This window comes from Phaethon lepturus, unplaced genomic scaffold, assembly GCF_000687285.1.
Source record: "Phaethon lepturus isolate BGI_N335 unplaced genomic scaffold, ASM68728v1 scaffold23452, whole genome shotgun sequence".
Classification (NCBI taxonomy): Eukaryota; Metazoa; Chordata; class Aves; order Phaethontiformes; family Phaethontidae; genus Phaethon; species Phaethon lepturus.
Window position 1 is genome coordinate 78 of NW_010525872.1, and position 15,781 is coordinate 15,858.

Consider the following 15,781-nt stretch of genomic DNA (forward strand, 5'->3'; position numbering starts at 1 on the left):
ATGCCCGGTTTCCTTTGGGAACATGACAAAAAATTCAAATTTTACTACAACATTTTTGCTTTGTTCATGTTTTCTGTTTTGTGACCCCAATCATAATACATATAACAACAAAGAAATACATAACAAACCCTATGGACTTATGGCACCCCTCCTTTACTGGAGAGGTTCAAGACTGAGCTACAGAGACACCTGCCCCTTATGCTTTTTTTTTCGTAGAGCCTCCTCCATTGCACACATTGTCAGGCTTTTAGCAAAATGGTGGGGAATTCTCTACCACATGTACAGTCTTTACCTGCTAGAAGAGAGCATAGATCGATCATGTTGATAATGCTCATTTACGTTCAAGGAAGAGGAAGAAATTGTGGTTGCCAAGGAAGCCGCTTCAAACAGAGATGGAGTGCTCGGCACTAGATCTGGCCGGTGGCGTGAACCTAGTACTGCATACACAAAAATAAAGAACATTAACAAATTCCATTTCAAATCAAATCCAAGAATCTTTGTGCAAGTGTATGGAGTCACATAGTGCTCTCAACAGCTTCTTTGAAGCTTCTTAATATGTTTGAATTTATTAGATTGTAATATTCATGTGCCCATATCCACATTCTTTTGCATTACAGGGCGAGTTTCAGCTGCTAACCAGTATATTCAGCAGAATACAGAGCAACCCCAAGGTCAAATATTAAACAGTGGTATGAATATCTGATGAATTCTTCGAAGTTCTGGGACTAGCCTCACACTACCAGGGCCCAGTTTTTAGATGGGATTAGACAGCTGGTTCTCCTTTGAGCCCGGCTGCAAATGAGCTCTGAAAGGAACTGTATCTCTTCAAAAAGACTCTGGAATAATGAACTGAGCTTCAAAAAACACTTCACGTGACATGTTTGTTTAGAAGTCAGTGAAAAGAACAGCACTGGCTCTGGCCTTGATCCTCTATCTGGGCTGCGTAATTTTTTTTAGGATCCCCTGAAATCCAGAAGATTATCATCATAGTATAACACTGATTCTAATTTCCTCTTGATCCTGAAGGTCCATTCTGCCAAATATGACTACCAACTCTCTCCATGAGAATCATCTGACTCTGAAGTTTTGAAAGATCAGCCAGATTGGAAGATTTCTAGTTACAGGGCTTCTAGAGCTTATACTAAATTCCTTTAAAAGCATTGTTTAGGCTGTTGATTTAAAGACATTACCTTCTTCATCAAGGCTGGCATAACTTTGTCCTTCAGCGAGAATGCTATGCTTTTCATCCTTCCACTCCTCGCTAGCCGCACACACTACTTCTTGTGATGTTGCCTTTAAGGCTGTGATGGAATTGCACCGTTTCTTTGAAGGTGAAGACTTCAAAGCTGCATTACCAAATGAACATAGGTGTTGAATAATGTCATCTTACCTCGCTGCATATCTTTAATAACGTATAAAAAAGCAAGCCATCTGTAAAGGTAGAGTTTCTGAATACAGACAAAGAACACATCCAGATACAAACCCACTTATCAAATATTATATTAAAGCTAGAGCCAAAAGCATTGTTATTTCATTCATGAGTGAAGTATTATTGTCTTTTTCTGGGGTTTCTTAGTACTCATAGGACAAAAAAAAAAAATCAAGTCAGTTAACCATTTTTGACATCACTAAGTTACAAATCTCCTATGGAGTATCAAGCCGTGTAATCAGAGACAGAATGATACAGAAAAAAACAGAAGACAGGAAAACTGAAAAGGTATTTGGGGTATTCTGAGACTTTATGATCATTTCCTTGAGCTGTGAACTACTGCTATATAATGATGTATATGCTACTGCAGAATTTCCACTTCAGTGACATGTCAAACACCTTCTTTGGGTAAAATAAACACTTCCAAAATGTTGATGGCTTGTACACTCAGGTATGAGCGTCCTCTTTATAATTCTTAGCAGGGTCTGCCTAGTTACAATGGCGTTTTAGGTGAAACTCTAGGATCTTACCATTGCCACTACTAGTGAACCATGACACCCATTTGTAGTTCTTCTCCAGAAGGATGACAGCTAGTTGCCAGCTGCTGATCTCCATGCACTGGCTGCAAGGTTACTTCAGCTGCACTGCAATAGCTCGTATTGTGCTCCACAACAAAATTCAAATTAAAAGCATCAAAGCCACTTGGCTAAAGACTAAAGAAGAGAATCAGATGCATAGCTCCAGTATGTTGCTAAATAATATAGTAGATAGCTGCTGAGCTAGCCTCTTCCCAAGCCCGAATCTGCTTGTTATGTTTTTATTGTTATTTATGAAGGCTTGTTCTGTGCACTAGGGGAAAAAGCACACGTTCAGAACAGGGCTTAAGAGTTTTAACTGTCTAACTCAAAGTTTAGAAACAATGTTCCTGAAGGCAGAAACACTCCCAATTCTTTATTTTATGAAAGAATGATAATGCCTTTGAACATTTAATCCATACAAAAGTAGATTAATAGCCTTGTATGAAAAGCAGATCAATAAGAGTGGGATATTAAGACAGGTTAATAGTCTGGAAAAATAAGACAGACAGATTAAGATTAGAGAGAAAACTAGGCATGATGTCCTTAATTGTACATTGTAGTTTCCAAATACAGAACAAGTTGTGTCTTGTGCTGACATAAATGTAGCAGTCAGAATCAGAAAGTACAGAGAAAAGGACTCCAATGTTCAGGAAACATATATGGCTGCATGAGAGAGTTATTTTGTCCAACAGACAGAAGTATAGAGTTGTCTGCTCCTTACTCTGGATCAGTGCAGAGGAGTTTCTTTGAGTAATTGTGTCTCAGAGCTCCCACCAGTCCTCTGGCAAAATTATTCTAGGGTTTAAGAGATCTGGGTCTCAGAAGGTTCCTTTCTCCTTTCAGCTGCATTTTCCTTCATATTTTGTCATATTAGATCACATTCTTTTATATTAATCATCCTTTTCTGAAGGATTTAACACCTTAAGTTGTTAATTTCATAGAATCATAGAATCATTAAGGTTGGAAAAGACCTTTAAGATCATCAAGTCCAACCATCAACCCAACACCACCATGCTCACTAAACCATGTCCCAAAGTGCTATGTCTACATGGTTTTTACACCTCCAGTGATGGTGACTCCACCACCTCCCTGGGCAGCCTGTTCCAATGCCTGACCACCCTCTCAGTAAAGAATTTTTTCCTAATATCCGATCTAAACCTCCCCTGGTGCAACTTGAAGCCATTTTCTCTTGTCCTGTTGTGAGTTACTTGGGAGAAGAGACCAACACCCACCTTACCACAACCCCCTTTCAGGTAGTTTTAGAGAGTGATAAGGTCTCCTCTCAGCCTCCTCTTCTCCAGGCTGAACAACCCCAGTTCCTTCAGCCGCTCCTCGTAAGACTTGTGCTCCAGACCCCTCACCAGCTTCGTTGCCCTTCTCTGGACACGCTCCAGCACCTCAGCATCCTTCTTGTAGTGAGGGGCTCAATTTGTGCTAGTACTTGTAGTCATTCTTGTTTCATTTAAAGCTCATTTAGTTCTAATCGTTCATTTGTATTTTGTCCTATCTCTATCCACATAGACTTGTTTCCCACTCCATATAACTGATTACAGTGTTAAAGAGACCAGCATAACACTGGTCAAAGAGGTATTTACAAAACAAGTTCTATCAGTTTGATACAATGACATATGCTCAATACTCTTTCTGTTAGTATTTGAGCCAAGTGTCCATTCCACATTTTGACATTCAACTGCAAACCTAATACAGGATTATCAAACTGCTAACTAGGATCCATTTTAGAATGTAAGTTCCTCTATAAACTACATCATTCTAGCCAGCCAATTTATATTTATTTGTCATGAACTCTGCTTCATAAGAAGCCTTGAAACTCACAAAACACTTTCCTAAAGGCTAAGTAGAAACATCCCTTCTCTTAATCGGGGGCGGGGGGGAAAAATGTGGAATTTCAGCACCTTCACAGATTTAAATAATAATTTGGCAGTAAAGCAGTAAGTTAGTATGGATGCATACTATTGAAACCAGCTGATCTGTGTGACTTATAAGGTTTTATACCACTTGCCATCATTGTTGAAAAAAACCTCATTGCTCAGAACAGCTTTTCCCCAAAGAGCAGCCTGGGCCACAGTGAACCCCAAGCACTCATCTTCGCCTTGATGGTATAGTTATCAGGTCTTCCCTACAGCCTTCCTCACTGTACACATAAACCAAATGCATCTCAGCAGTCATGCCCATCCTTCTCTGCACTTGGTAGTGCTTCAGACCTAATTTCCTTTCAGTAGCATGACCACCTCACAGAGGAATTATCCATCGATTCATTAATATTTATAAGACTTTCCAAAAGTCTTATTTTCTTGAATAGCTGTCACAACATACCACGCATATAGGGAATCACTAGCATTAATTCAAATTCTCTCTTCTTCTAAAGACTCCTTCACACTACTTAAAATATCTTTTTTGTTTGTTTGTTCAGCTACTCTCAACTTTCTTCTTTCATCAGTTTACCCTATTCTTTTTTCTTCTTAGTTAGCAATTTCACAAAGTACTTCTCACCTACACTTCTGATTTCTTGTTGCTCTCAGTTATCAGTTTTCCTTCTTCTTTCTTGCTCTTTTAGACCTAATCACATATGTAGTTCTAATCTGCCATGTCTCTAATATTAGTTTTTGTGGACAGGGTCGAAGTTCCACAGGCTCATTTAAAATAATTTGATTCTTTCCAAAAAAGGTGGTTACTGGTCTTCAGAAAAGTGGTATTATCTTTAGACAAAATGCAGAGTTACAAAGGCCAGTACAGGCTGAAAAAATATTGACTTCCAGTGGTAGAAATTTTAGTGAAAATAAAACCTGATTTGAACTTTTGATGGAAGAAGCCTGTAAGAAGATGAGGCTCTAAACTAGTTTTTTTTTTGATTGTGCAATGAGAATATACTTATCACATCTGGAAAAACTGTAATTCACGGTAGATATCAACATATGAATGTTGATACACGTTCAAGATGTGCATTTTTGAACGATAGATAATTTTCCCCTGTTAATTTTCAAAGTCAGGCTAAATGCAGCAAGTCTGAAAATAAATGTGTTCCTTAATACTTGCCAGTTCTGTTGTTTTGCTTCATAGCTGTACCCAAATTATGATAAAATATCTATACTGCTCATTCCATAGGACTAAGGCAACACCGATTTATTCTTTTCAGTTTGGTATCAAGAAGCAAAATGTGATAGCTGTTTCTCCAATATTTTTTCTGAAATCTAACTTCCTTGCTGGCAAGGCAGTGTGAGAAGGCCTTGTCGCTGTATAAGCACTGCTCAGCAATAACTGAAACCTTGGTGTGCTAGCAACACTGTTTTCATCACAAATCCAAGACACAGCACCATAAAGGTACTATGAAGAAAATTAACTCTAACCCAGCCAGTTGTGGCCCCCCGGCGTTAAAATACAACGTACAGGAAGAACTCACCTACGTAGGATCAATCTATCCTCCATCCCCAATGCCTTAAGAGAATCTACAGTTTCAGGATCTAGTTTAAGTTATATAAATCAATTCATTTTATTTGACAAAAGTGACACTCAATAGTCAAATTATTGCTGCAAGACTTAAGCCTTTGGACAGCTTGGTAGTGATGTCCCTCTGTAGTGATGGTGGGTTTCTCTTGGCTTTTTCACTTCCCCTGGGTATTTGGTCTATGTGGCAAGGTTTTCGTAGCAGGAGGAGGGGTGGGAAGAGGAGACAGGTTGCAGGGATGGCTTCTCCGAGAAGTTGTTAGAAGCTTCCCTTATGTCCCATGGAGACAATGCCAGATGGCTTGAAGATGGACCTGCTGTTGGCCAAGGCTGAGGCCATCAGTGATGGTGGTAGGGCCACTGGGATAATGTATTTAATAAGGGGGAAAAACTGCTGCACAACAACAGCCAGAAGGGAGGAGTGAGAATGTGTGCGGGAAACAGTCCTGCAGATACCAAGGTCAGTGGAAAAGGAGGGGAAAGAGGGGCTCCAGGCACCAAAGCAGAGATTCCCCTGCAGCCTGGGGTGAAAACTGTGGTGACACAGGCTGTCCCCCTGCAGCCCATGGAGCTCCATGCTGGAGCAGATACCCACCTGCAGCCTGGGGAGGACTCCATGCTGGAGCAGGTGGATGCCTGAAGGAGGCTGTGACCCCGTGGGAAGGCCACGCTGGAGCAGGCTCCTGGCAGGACCTGTAGTCCCATGGAGAGAGGAGCCCAGGCTGGAGCAGGTTTGCTGGCAGGACTTGTGACCCCGTGGGGGACCCATGCTGGAGCAGTCTGCCCCTGAAGGACAGCACCCTGTGGAAGGGAGCCAGGCTGGACCAGTTCATGAAGAACTGCAGCATGTGGAAAGAACCCACATTGGAGAAGTTCATGGATGGATCTCATGCTGGAGCAGGGGAAGAGCATGAGCACGACCCTCACTCCCTGTGTCCCTGCTCCGCTTGCAGGGAGGCAGTAGAGAATTTGGGAGTGAAGTTGAGCCTGGGAAGAAGGGGAGGGGGCAGAGCTGGATTTGTTTTTATTTCTCATTACGCTACTCTGATTTTGATTGGCAATAAATTAAATTAATTTCTCCAGGTCGAGTCTGTTTTGCCTGTGATTGGTAATTTGTGAGTGATCTCCCTGTCCTCATGTCGACGCATGAGCCTTTTGCTATCTTTTAATCCCCCTGTCCAGTTTAGGAGGAGGAGTGATAAAGCAGCTTGGTGGGCACCTGGCATCTAGCCAAGGTCAACCCACCACATGCTGTAAAGCAACTGACAGTGATATGTATCTTACCGTTGAGAATGAATTGAAAGATTACGGAAGGAGAAATGGAGGGGAAAACTGATAGTGACAAAGACAAAAGACTTCATTAATATCCAACTTCTGATTTTTTTCCTTGATAAAGCACAGAAGAAATCTGTATCAAACGGCAGAATGCCTATCTTTTCAAACATGCTGGAGCTGGCATGTAAACAATCTTTACTTTTGCAAATTAAATAAATTAAAATTAATGGGGATATTCCTATGATGTAGGACTGGACACATTATTAGATCATGAAATTTATCTTTATATTAGTGCTAATATAAGGGAACCTGTTTTACCTTCAGATGCCCCTGATGTGTCAAAAAATACCTAGCAAATAATTCTCTGTAATTTTGCTATTGGAGTACAATCCCGTTAGCTCCAGTGAAGAAACTCAACTTCTGGCAATGTCAGTGCTACGTGATGCTGAAGAAAGGATTCTTTTGTTGCAAGACATAAGCACTGTAAAGTAATAATTACAAAAATTTCTAAATGAGTAAAAGTGGCAACTTTCTTACCTTGAACTTTCTTGAAAACTCTTGTACTCATAAACTTTAAAAATCTGTCTGCATAAAAACTTGGTCGGTGAACTGAAACAGTGTCCTACAAGATTGAAAAAATTCTTAGTCACATTTTCCATATGTAAATTACAAGTAAATTGTCAAGAAAGAAGCTGGCCACCTCAGGTAAACTATATCATACATTTCAGGCATACTCAATACAAGTGAATCCTAACAAGTTTTTCCTTTTTGAAGGTTAATTCTTCAAGAACTTTTCTTTAAGTTATAAGTTAGGAATTATACAGCCATCTTCTGCAAAATCTTCCTAGCACTTGAAATGCTATTTTTCACATTATGTACATTTTTCAGTTCAAGATTCATCAACACCCTGCTAAGTGGCCATCGTCTTGTGTAAGTTATAAGGACAAGCTCATCATTTTAGTTGTTTTTTGAAAGATCAACAAATCACATTGGAGCATATACTGGGAAATGGACCTAAAAGATTTCAGCAACAGCCCAAACCACGTGGTGATGGCAGACTACAAATACACCAGAGCTAGCTCTTTCCTGGTCAACATAAGTCAAAGTTCCATTAGGTAAAATGTCAGCAGTTGAAAAAAACATAAAGATCTACTTACCCCATCATAAACAAGAGCTTTCCAAGAATGTTCAAGCTTCTTCATTAACCTAAGCATTAAAAAAACAAAATCAGAACTGCTTTATAAATTTTCCACATTTATAAGGCATTTCAGAATAGCTTATTAAATAAAAACTTGAAATTCAACTGACCTATAAGACTGAAGAATATCAATAATACCCATAAATAGAAGCAGCTTTTCTCCTTTATGGCTCTTAGCTGGAATACCGCCCATTCTGAGAGAAACAACAAAAATGTGGTTAGATTATCTTATAAGACAGCTCTGATCATCAGTTTTCAGGTGAATGGTACCCATGTGCAAACCCAAAGAAATCTGAACAACATTAAAGCTAGATGCCACAGTGCAAAGTCAGTCAAATGTAGGTAACTTAACATACAACTGATTTTAAATAGCAAACCTAAAGTATCTGGGATCCAGTGGTAAATATCCATTATAAACAAAGTGTGTTTTAGGATAACTTTTAGTTAGAATTGGAAATCTGAAAATTGGAAAAAAGTATACATCAGGTTATTACTAAGGAAAATAAATAATTTTGCCTAACTAAAGGAGAATTTTGTCACTTTATTGATCACATAAAACAAAATTGTAGAGACCCTGCACACTACTCCAAGTCTGAAAAGGTTCTTTTGTAAGTTTTTCACTAAAAATTAAGTTCCTGCTTTTCCAAAATTTCTTTACAGACATATTAGTGACAGAAAAAGTAACAGTATCAAGTTGAGAAGGCTGACTGCCTGTATCTCCACTTGGTTCAGAGTATTTACTTGGCCGTGACCTTAAAGAACAAGACGCTCATCCTAAGACCCTCTCTTCCTGCTCCACCACCTAGAAAAAAGGCTCCATTGTTTTTAGAACCAGAATCCAAAATTCAATTTTCAGTTTGTCAGCTTCTGTTGACATTGATGGACCCACTACCAAACCAGAAGAAAAAGAGATTGAAGATGCAACACGAGAAATACCTCCAAATCTTTTTTAACAGTTTGAGAAACAAGTAATATGCACCTGAAACAGCTATCAAAGACAAGAGTTGAGAGTATATTCCCCATTCTCCCACTAAAGCACAGCAGTCCCTTCCCCTGACAAAACAGAGCTACCATCTACTCAACCTTTTTTTTTGTGGAGTGTGTGGGGTGGTGGGCGGGGAAAGGTTTTCTGCTATCCTAGGCACAAAGAAAATCATGTAAGAAGAAGTGGAGTTGAAGTTACTGTAAAACCCCATTACTGTAAACCCCATCTCAATTATTGGTCAGACATTCAGAAGTGTTAAGTGGTTTACATAACTGTATTCTGTCATCCTTTCCTGGAAGCTATGACTGTCAATTCCATACCATACAAGCAGCAGTTACTGCTGCTGGGTATCCATTGTCATCCTCATGCTTGTATAGCCTTCTAATGAACCACAGAAGACGACTGACCTAGGGGTCTTTTGTTGTAAGACTTAGTCTTATTTTCAACCTCCTCAGTGAGGTTTGCCACACTAACAGTTATGTCAATACGAGAGAGGAGATAACGCGAGGGGCCAAGGAAGGACTCATCTGCTGCAGTGAGCTGTCAGCAGTGGTACTGCACTGCTCAGGATCTGGGCAGCACTATATTAGCTCAAGTGATGGGGCAGCTCTCCTGGTTCCAGCTGGGATAGAGTTAATTTTCTTCCTGATAGCCAGTCTAGTGCTGTGTTTTGGATTTGGGATGAAGATAATGTTGGTAACACACGGATGTTCTCAGTTGTTGCCGAGCAGCCAAGGGCTGTCCAGCTTCCCGTGCTCTGCCCTGGCAGCGAGAAGGCCGGGGGTGCACGGGGAGAGGGCGGGGGGGCACCGGGGAGCGGGGAGGGGGCCCAGCCAGCACAGCTGGCCCCGGCTGGCCAGAGGGATGTTCCTACCATAGGGTGTCACGCTCAGTGTATAAACTGGGGGAGTTGGCCGGGGAGGGGCTGTAGCTCGGGAACTAACTGGGCATCAGTCAGCAGGTGGTGAGCAAGTGCGTTGTGCATCACTTGCTTTTGTATATCCTTCTATCATTATTGCTATCCCTTCCTTTTCTGTATTATTAAACTGCCTTTATCTCAATGCACAAATTTTACTTTTCCCAACTCTCTCCCATATCCTACTGGGGTGGGGGCGAGTGTACAAACAGCAGTGTGGTTTAACTAGGCAGGCAGCTAAGCACCACAACAGAGCCCAGGGTGGGTTTCCATACATAATAACTGACCACAGGGACTTTCTTGGATGACCTATATAATCAGCTTTGGCTTTTAGTTAAAAAACCAAAACAAGCCCAAAACCCAACACGCCTCAAAACTACCTGTGCAACACCTCTGCCACAATACAAGACCATTCACCATCTTCTGTGTGAATGTGAGTAATGCTGTAAAAATAAGAGTGAAAATCAGCTCTATCTAATTTATATCCTAGAGCTCTGAACATCTGGAAACTCTCTATAAATGCTAAATATCATAATTCTCCCTTTTTTTTGTTGTTGTAGGTTTAAGCACATGTTTCTATATCATTAGTTATATTTACCTAGACAGCTCCCTTGAGAAGCAGAAGAATAAATCCTTAATTTGAAATTAAACCCTCATTACAATGAGGGACTGATTATATAGAATGAGAACAGTGAACATAATGCTCTCACTCACACTGAATATATTTAAAAGGAAACAATAGATTAATGATCATCTATATACTTAAGTTTCTACTGCAGTTTTTGCTAGATAGAAAAATAAGAGGAAAGCAGCTGTTCTTAATCTCAGGAAATATTGGATAACTCAGTTATTCATGGATATGACTTCACTTCAGTGTTGACGATACAGTTCTACATACTGCGTATACTACTTCGAGATGAAAATAACCACTGTAGGAATATCCATTTCAGTGGTAATAAATAGTTTTGCCTTATGGATCATAAGGCTGTTTCCAGTTAAAATTAGATTATACCTGGGACTCTTGTAATAGCTGTCTCATAACATCTCCTTTATATATGAACACACTTGTGCATACATAAGTCAGTGTGAGCTAACCAAATTTGCTATAATGTATTTAAAGATGATCAATCTGCTAATCAATGTTTTAATTTCCTGCTGGGCAGCAAATCTTGGTGGTCCAGCTTTTGGTGGGGCAGGGGGGAGAAGCCTTAATCTTTCAGTTCCTGAAATGCAGTGTACTCTTGAATGTTTTGCCTCTTAATCTGAAGTGGCACAGACTGAAGAAACAGAATGCACAAGTTTTAACAGTAATCTTAAGAGCAGGTTATGGCACTTACGTGTTTGTTGTCTCTGTGGTAACGGAGTCCCCTGACTTCCCAGGGCCCTGTATAGACTCCATGGCTGTCGAATAGAGAACTTTCTGCCCTCCAGGCCGTTTCATGTCCGATGCACTCTGGGAACTCTCTCCATCTTTTTCCTTCATGTTACTGTTCAGTATGTGGATTCCCAGTAGCAGACTGTAATCCATGATCTTAAAACTTTCTAGAACCTATCAACAAAGAAGAAATGGCTGTACTAAAACAAAAAAAGACTACTTACAATACGAATTACACAGCAGCATTTTGAAAACCTAAGCAAAAATAGGCCTTCAAAGCACAAGTTTCTCTTATTAAGAATATGTGTGAAATCCTAATTAAATAAAAATCTTTGACTGCCCCACATAAGCCAAAGTGCTAGTTATCTAATTAGCTCAATGCTATCGTAACAAGTGGGAAAGAAAGATGCATAGCTGAAATGTAACCCAATGTTATTTTGTAGTCAAGGAATGTATGTTCAGTCAGCACCTTTTTAATTGATAGCAAATAATCAATTAATAGTTCCACTGTATACTTACGAACGATAGACATTTTTAAGGTCACCTCTAATGCATGTCCCAGAATTTGCTGAGCATTTTTGCCTAGGCTACTCTCCACCTCCCCTCCACCTCCTGTTTATAACTGTGAGAAAACATTCTTGGAGAACTTGCAAATGTCAAAAACGCATTTGCTACCACCCTCTCATTAACAGCTCATGGGATGTGAGTACAAAAAAATCATGCATTTCTCTTTATTAGGCTAAATAGGGCCTATCTAACTTGCAAAGGCAGTTTTATTTCTGAAGCATAACCATTTTTGTCTCTGTCAGTAGGCGAGTTCCCCTCCTCCTTTCCTGCACATGTACTGTCATAAGTTTCTACTAAGTTACATCATTACTAAGTCCGGCATACTGCCATTAAAGGAAATACAGTTCAAGTCAATATGCAAATGTGAACTAAACCAAGCTGTGATCACATTTAGTAATACAACCAAACTGTTAGCAGACAGCAACTGTGTTAAGTATCTTCTATAACAGCAGTGCTAAGTGGAGAGAGAAAAAACAGTAGGAACCAGGAAGGATAGGCTGTGCCACTCACCTCTCCTTTACCTCATGCAGCTCAGCAATGATTCATGATAACGTTCTGGCAGAAAATGCCCTAAGATAATGGTGTAATTTTTGGCACAGAATGAAGAGGCAGTAGTACATCCTTCTCACGTGAATCAGGATAAAATGTGATTTTGCAGAGATAATAAGTAAAGAGCAGTAACTCCAGATATGTAATTTTGATAAAGACTATCAAAGTACAAATATTTTTACACAAAACACTGACATGGATTGTGAACTCTTAAGACACCTTTTGCAAAGTGTTGGCAATCACCAGGAAAGGTGTAGTGGTCTGTGAAATTTTATGAAGAGGAAAAGGGAGTCTACTATTTGACATGTCCCCAGAGATAATTTTAACTACAACGTCAAAGTACATAGGCAAAGAGGTATGAAAGCTCTGTTCCGTTCCGTCTGCATTTCTTATGTACTCATTATATTATGGAGTAGCCAAATGTACAATACAGCTGTATTCTTATCAATCCCTGGCATTTATCTTCCATGAGGAACATGGTGCCTTAATTCTAGCACTGTTGTAAGCATTTAAAGTGAAGAAACAAAGCATAACATGATGTAATCTAAGTGTAGAAAGGCATAGCCTCATTCTGATTTCCAGACGCAAGGGAGGAGTTTAGAAGACACAGTAGGTTTGATATTACTCAGAATAATCCTGCACAGAAGTGGGTTAGTTCAAATGGAACTAGAAGAACAGCACTTGTGTATGGTCCTCAGTATTCGACAGCATCCTCTGATGATAGAGCTCCCACTGTGTTTCAGGACACAACAAAAAAGCATATACTAAATTACCGTACAACAAGATAATGAAATTTTACTATGCATTCTTTAGGAATGTTGGTGGCTAATGATTTCCTCTTTTATGATCATGAATTACAAAAATAGTGCAGCTAACAGGTACAAAAGCACAGACACTTGGCACCAAATACGTTCTAGAATTTTATTTACTGCTTGATTATTCCTACCCTTTACTCAGACTTTCTCAAAAAGAAATTACTATATAAAAATATGTAGTCAGCTGCCAAATACTGAAAATAGATTCTGGGTAGGCTGAAAAAAAACCATAATGCAATTCATCCTCTATAAAAATACTTACCTTAGTAGTACAGTCAGCCAACACTGTTACACAAAGCCAGAATGCAGCAGCTAATCAGGCTTGGAAAAAGCCTTGCCACCCTTATTTTACAGTTATAAACACAACTGCAGACAGCTCTGCCTTAAACCTATTCTTTACTACCTTTTGAATTAGATTACATTAGACAGATTATGATTTAACTGCACTAATTACATAAACTACGTCTAGGATTCTGTAGCCTCATGGAGGGCTGTGGTATAATGTGCCGCTTCTTCCACAGGGACCTCTTACGTGATCTTAAAGTCATCTTTCTGACTGCATCAATTCACCACTGGCACTTAAACCCATACTACTTGTACTATACAATGGACTAAAATTCTCTTTGCCTATTTGTGACTTTGTTCTAGGATTACTGAAAAACATCCTGGAAAGAAGTAGCTACTTTGTTACTCCAGTTCATTATGAAATTGAAACACCTGGACATACAATGGATCAAATGCAGTACAAATTCTTACAAACAGCACATGGCATATGAACTCTAGCCCTTGTCCCCCGGACATCCTGTTCATGGTCCTACTCAGAGGCAGAATTGTCCAGTCCACAAAGTGTCTTCAGGCTATTGTAATATGATCTGCCCCGCCGTCTGCCGACTGGTTTGATACACAGTTCTGATTGCCTCCCCTTAGAAATTTAATAACCAAACCAGCCACTCCTAATGCAAATACACATCCTTTGATCAGATCTAAGCATGTTTTACTCCCCTGTTTGTTTCTAAGGAAAATTCTGATAAGAAATCATTCACCAGAATAACAGGGAAGAATCTCAAACATCAGCATTCAACAAAAACTTACTTCATCTCAAACTCTTCAGTCTGTATTAAGACAGAAATTTTTCTTCAGTCAGCGGCATATCCAGCTGAAGATATCTGAGGGGTTCTCACATATGTACCACCATTAATATTTAAAATATCAAATAATGACTACTTTTAAATGTGTAAGTAACATTTTGCACACACAGTTATATAAATTAATCTAGTCTGTCAAGGAAAAGTTACAGAATGCAGCACATCAAGCTGTTCCTGAACATGAAGCATCCTATGAGAACTCAAAAAAGCATAAACTTTTTCCTAGGATGAGGGTTGCTTACAAGTAGCTTTGATGACTTTAGACAGAACTGCTTTTGAGAAGCAGCAGCAAGTTTCTTCTACAAAGGTACCAAAATGAGTTCCTAATCTAATGGAAAAACACTCAAACAAATCACAGTATTAACGGGCTATATTCACAGCACAATGAGAAAGCCCTGTAAAACACCTGATGTCATCCATGTGAGATGACTAGAAATTGACATTAGCTACCAGAAATAACATATAGTTAGAAATTCAATATTTACTCATGTAGCCGCTCTGAAATGCACCTTCCTACCAAAATGGCACTGGGAGATTTCAGCAAGAATATTCCTATTTGTTATCACACCACACGATTAAGTGTTGTATTTGATAATGACAAGGGAATGCTCAGCTCATTAACTTGACATTAAATCATTAATCTCATCTGTATTTATGTATGTGTTATTTCACTAGCTACACTGATTCTGCCAACACCATGTTGTTACTTGGTCACCCAGTACTGCTTGCAAGGCTGGCTTTAGCTGCTCTGACAACATCCAGATGGCAAGCCTCACTCATCCCCTTCTAGCCTTAAGCACTATTTTGCTCTCATACCACATAAAAATCCCAGTGAAATGGCATCACAAAATACACTGTCTTGGAACATAGAAAAAGAACTCCCTCGATCAGGCTTTCTCTTCTCTGAGATAATCAGATGTTAAAGCATTCTGTGAATCATCTTAAGACGTGGTTACACTCAACTATCTCAGCCAGTGACTAATAGAGTAAAGCAAGTATTTCTGCCATGGAATTTCTTTTTTATTTTGGATGAAGCCCAAGCTGTGTACTGTCTGACAGAGAAATCTGCATTCACATTGCTAACCATGCAAAACAACTCAAGACAGCAGGTCATTTTCATAAAAGAATTAAGGAAAATGCTACTCAAAAAAAAAAACCAAACACAAGCTTATGAAATGCAAAAACTAGAAGGATAACCATGCAAGCAAGCATTTCCTCTCCTACAAGCATTTTGGAAAATGGACTTAGGTACTAGCATAACAGAAAGAAGACTGATTTTACACCAAATGAATAATTAATTTCCAACATAAGGAGATACATATAAATCCTACAAAATAAAGGACTATCGGGCAAAATAAGCATTTCTTAGAAACAAGTGTGCAAATGTCAAATGCCTAGTGATGGGTCTGGTTTAGAAAACATCTATTCCAAGAAAATAAATCACCAATCCCACCAAAGCATATGTGGGAGTCACTTCCCATTTCAGC

The 15,781-nt window shown here is 39.4% G+C and overlaps 1 protein-coding gene across 1 annotated transcript in view; it reads right to left on the minus strand.

Moving 5' to 3' along the window:
* Positions 1-288: 288 nt before the first annotated feature.
* PIP5K1B (phosphatidylinositol-4-phosphate 5-kinase, type I, beta) overlaps positions 289-15,781 on the minus strand; it is a 38,682-nt gene continuing 23,189 nt past the window's right edge. Inside the window, exons 7-12 of the mRNA XM_010282899.1 lie at positions 11,181-11,392; positions 8,053-8,136; positions 7,902-7,950; positions 7,282-7,366; positions 1,191-1,346; positions 289-437 (exon numbers count right to left, since the gene is read on the minus strand). Of these exons, the coding sequence (XP_010281201.1) occupies positions 289-437; positions 1,191-1,346; positions 7,282-7,366; positions 7,902-7,950; positions 8,053-8,136; positions 11,181-11,392 (735 nt within the window). The remainder of the gene's footprint in view (positions 438-1,190; positions 1,347-7,281; positions 7,367-7,901; positions 7,951-8,052; positions 8,137-11,180; positions 11,393-15,781) is intronic.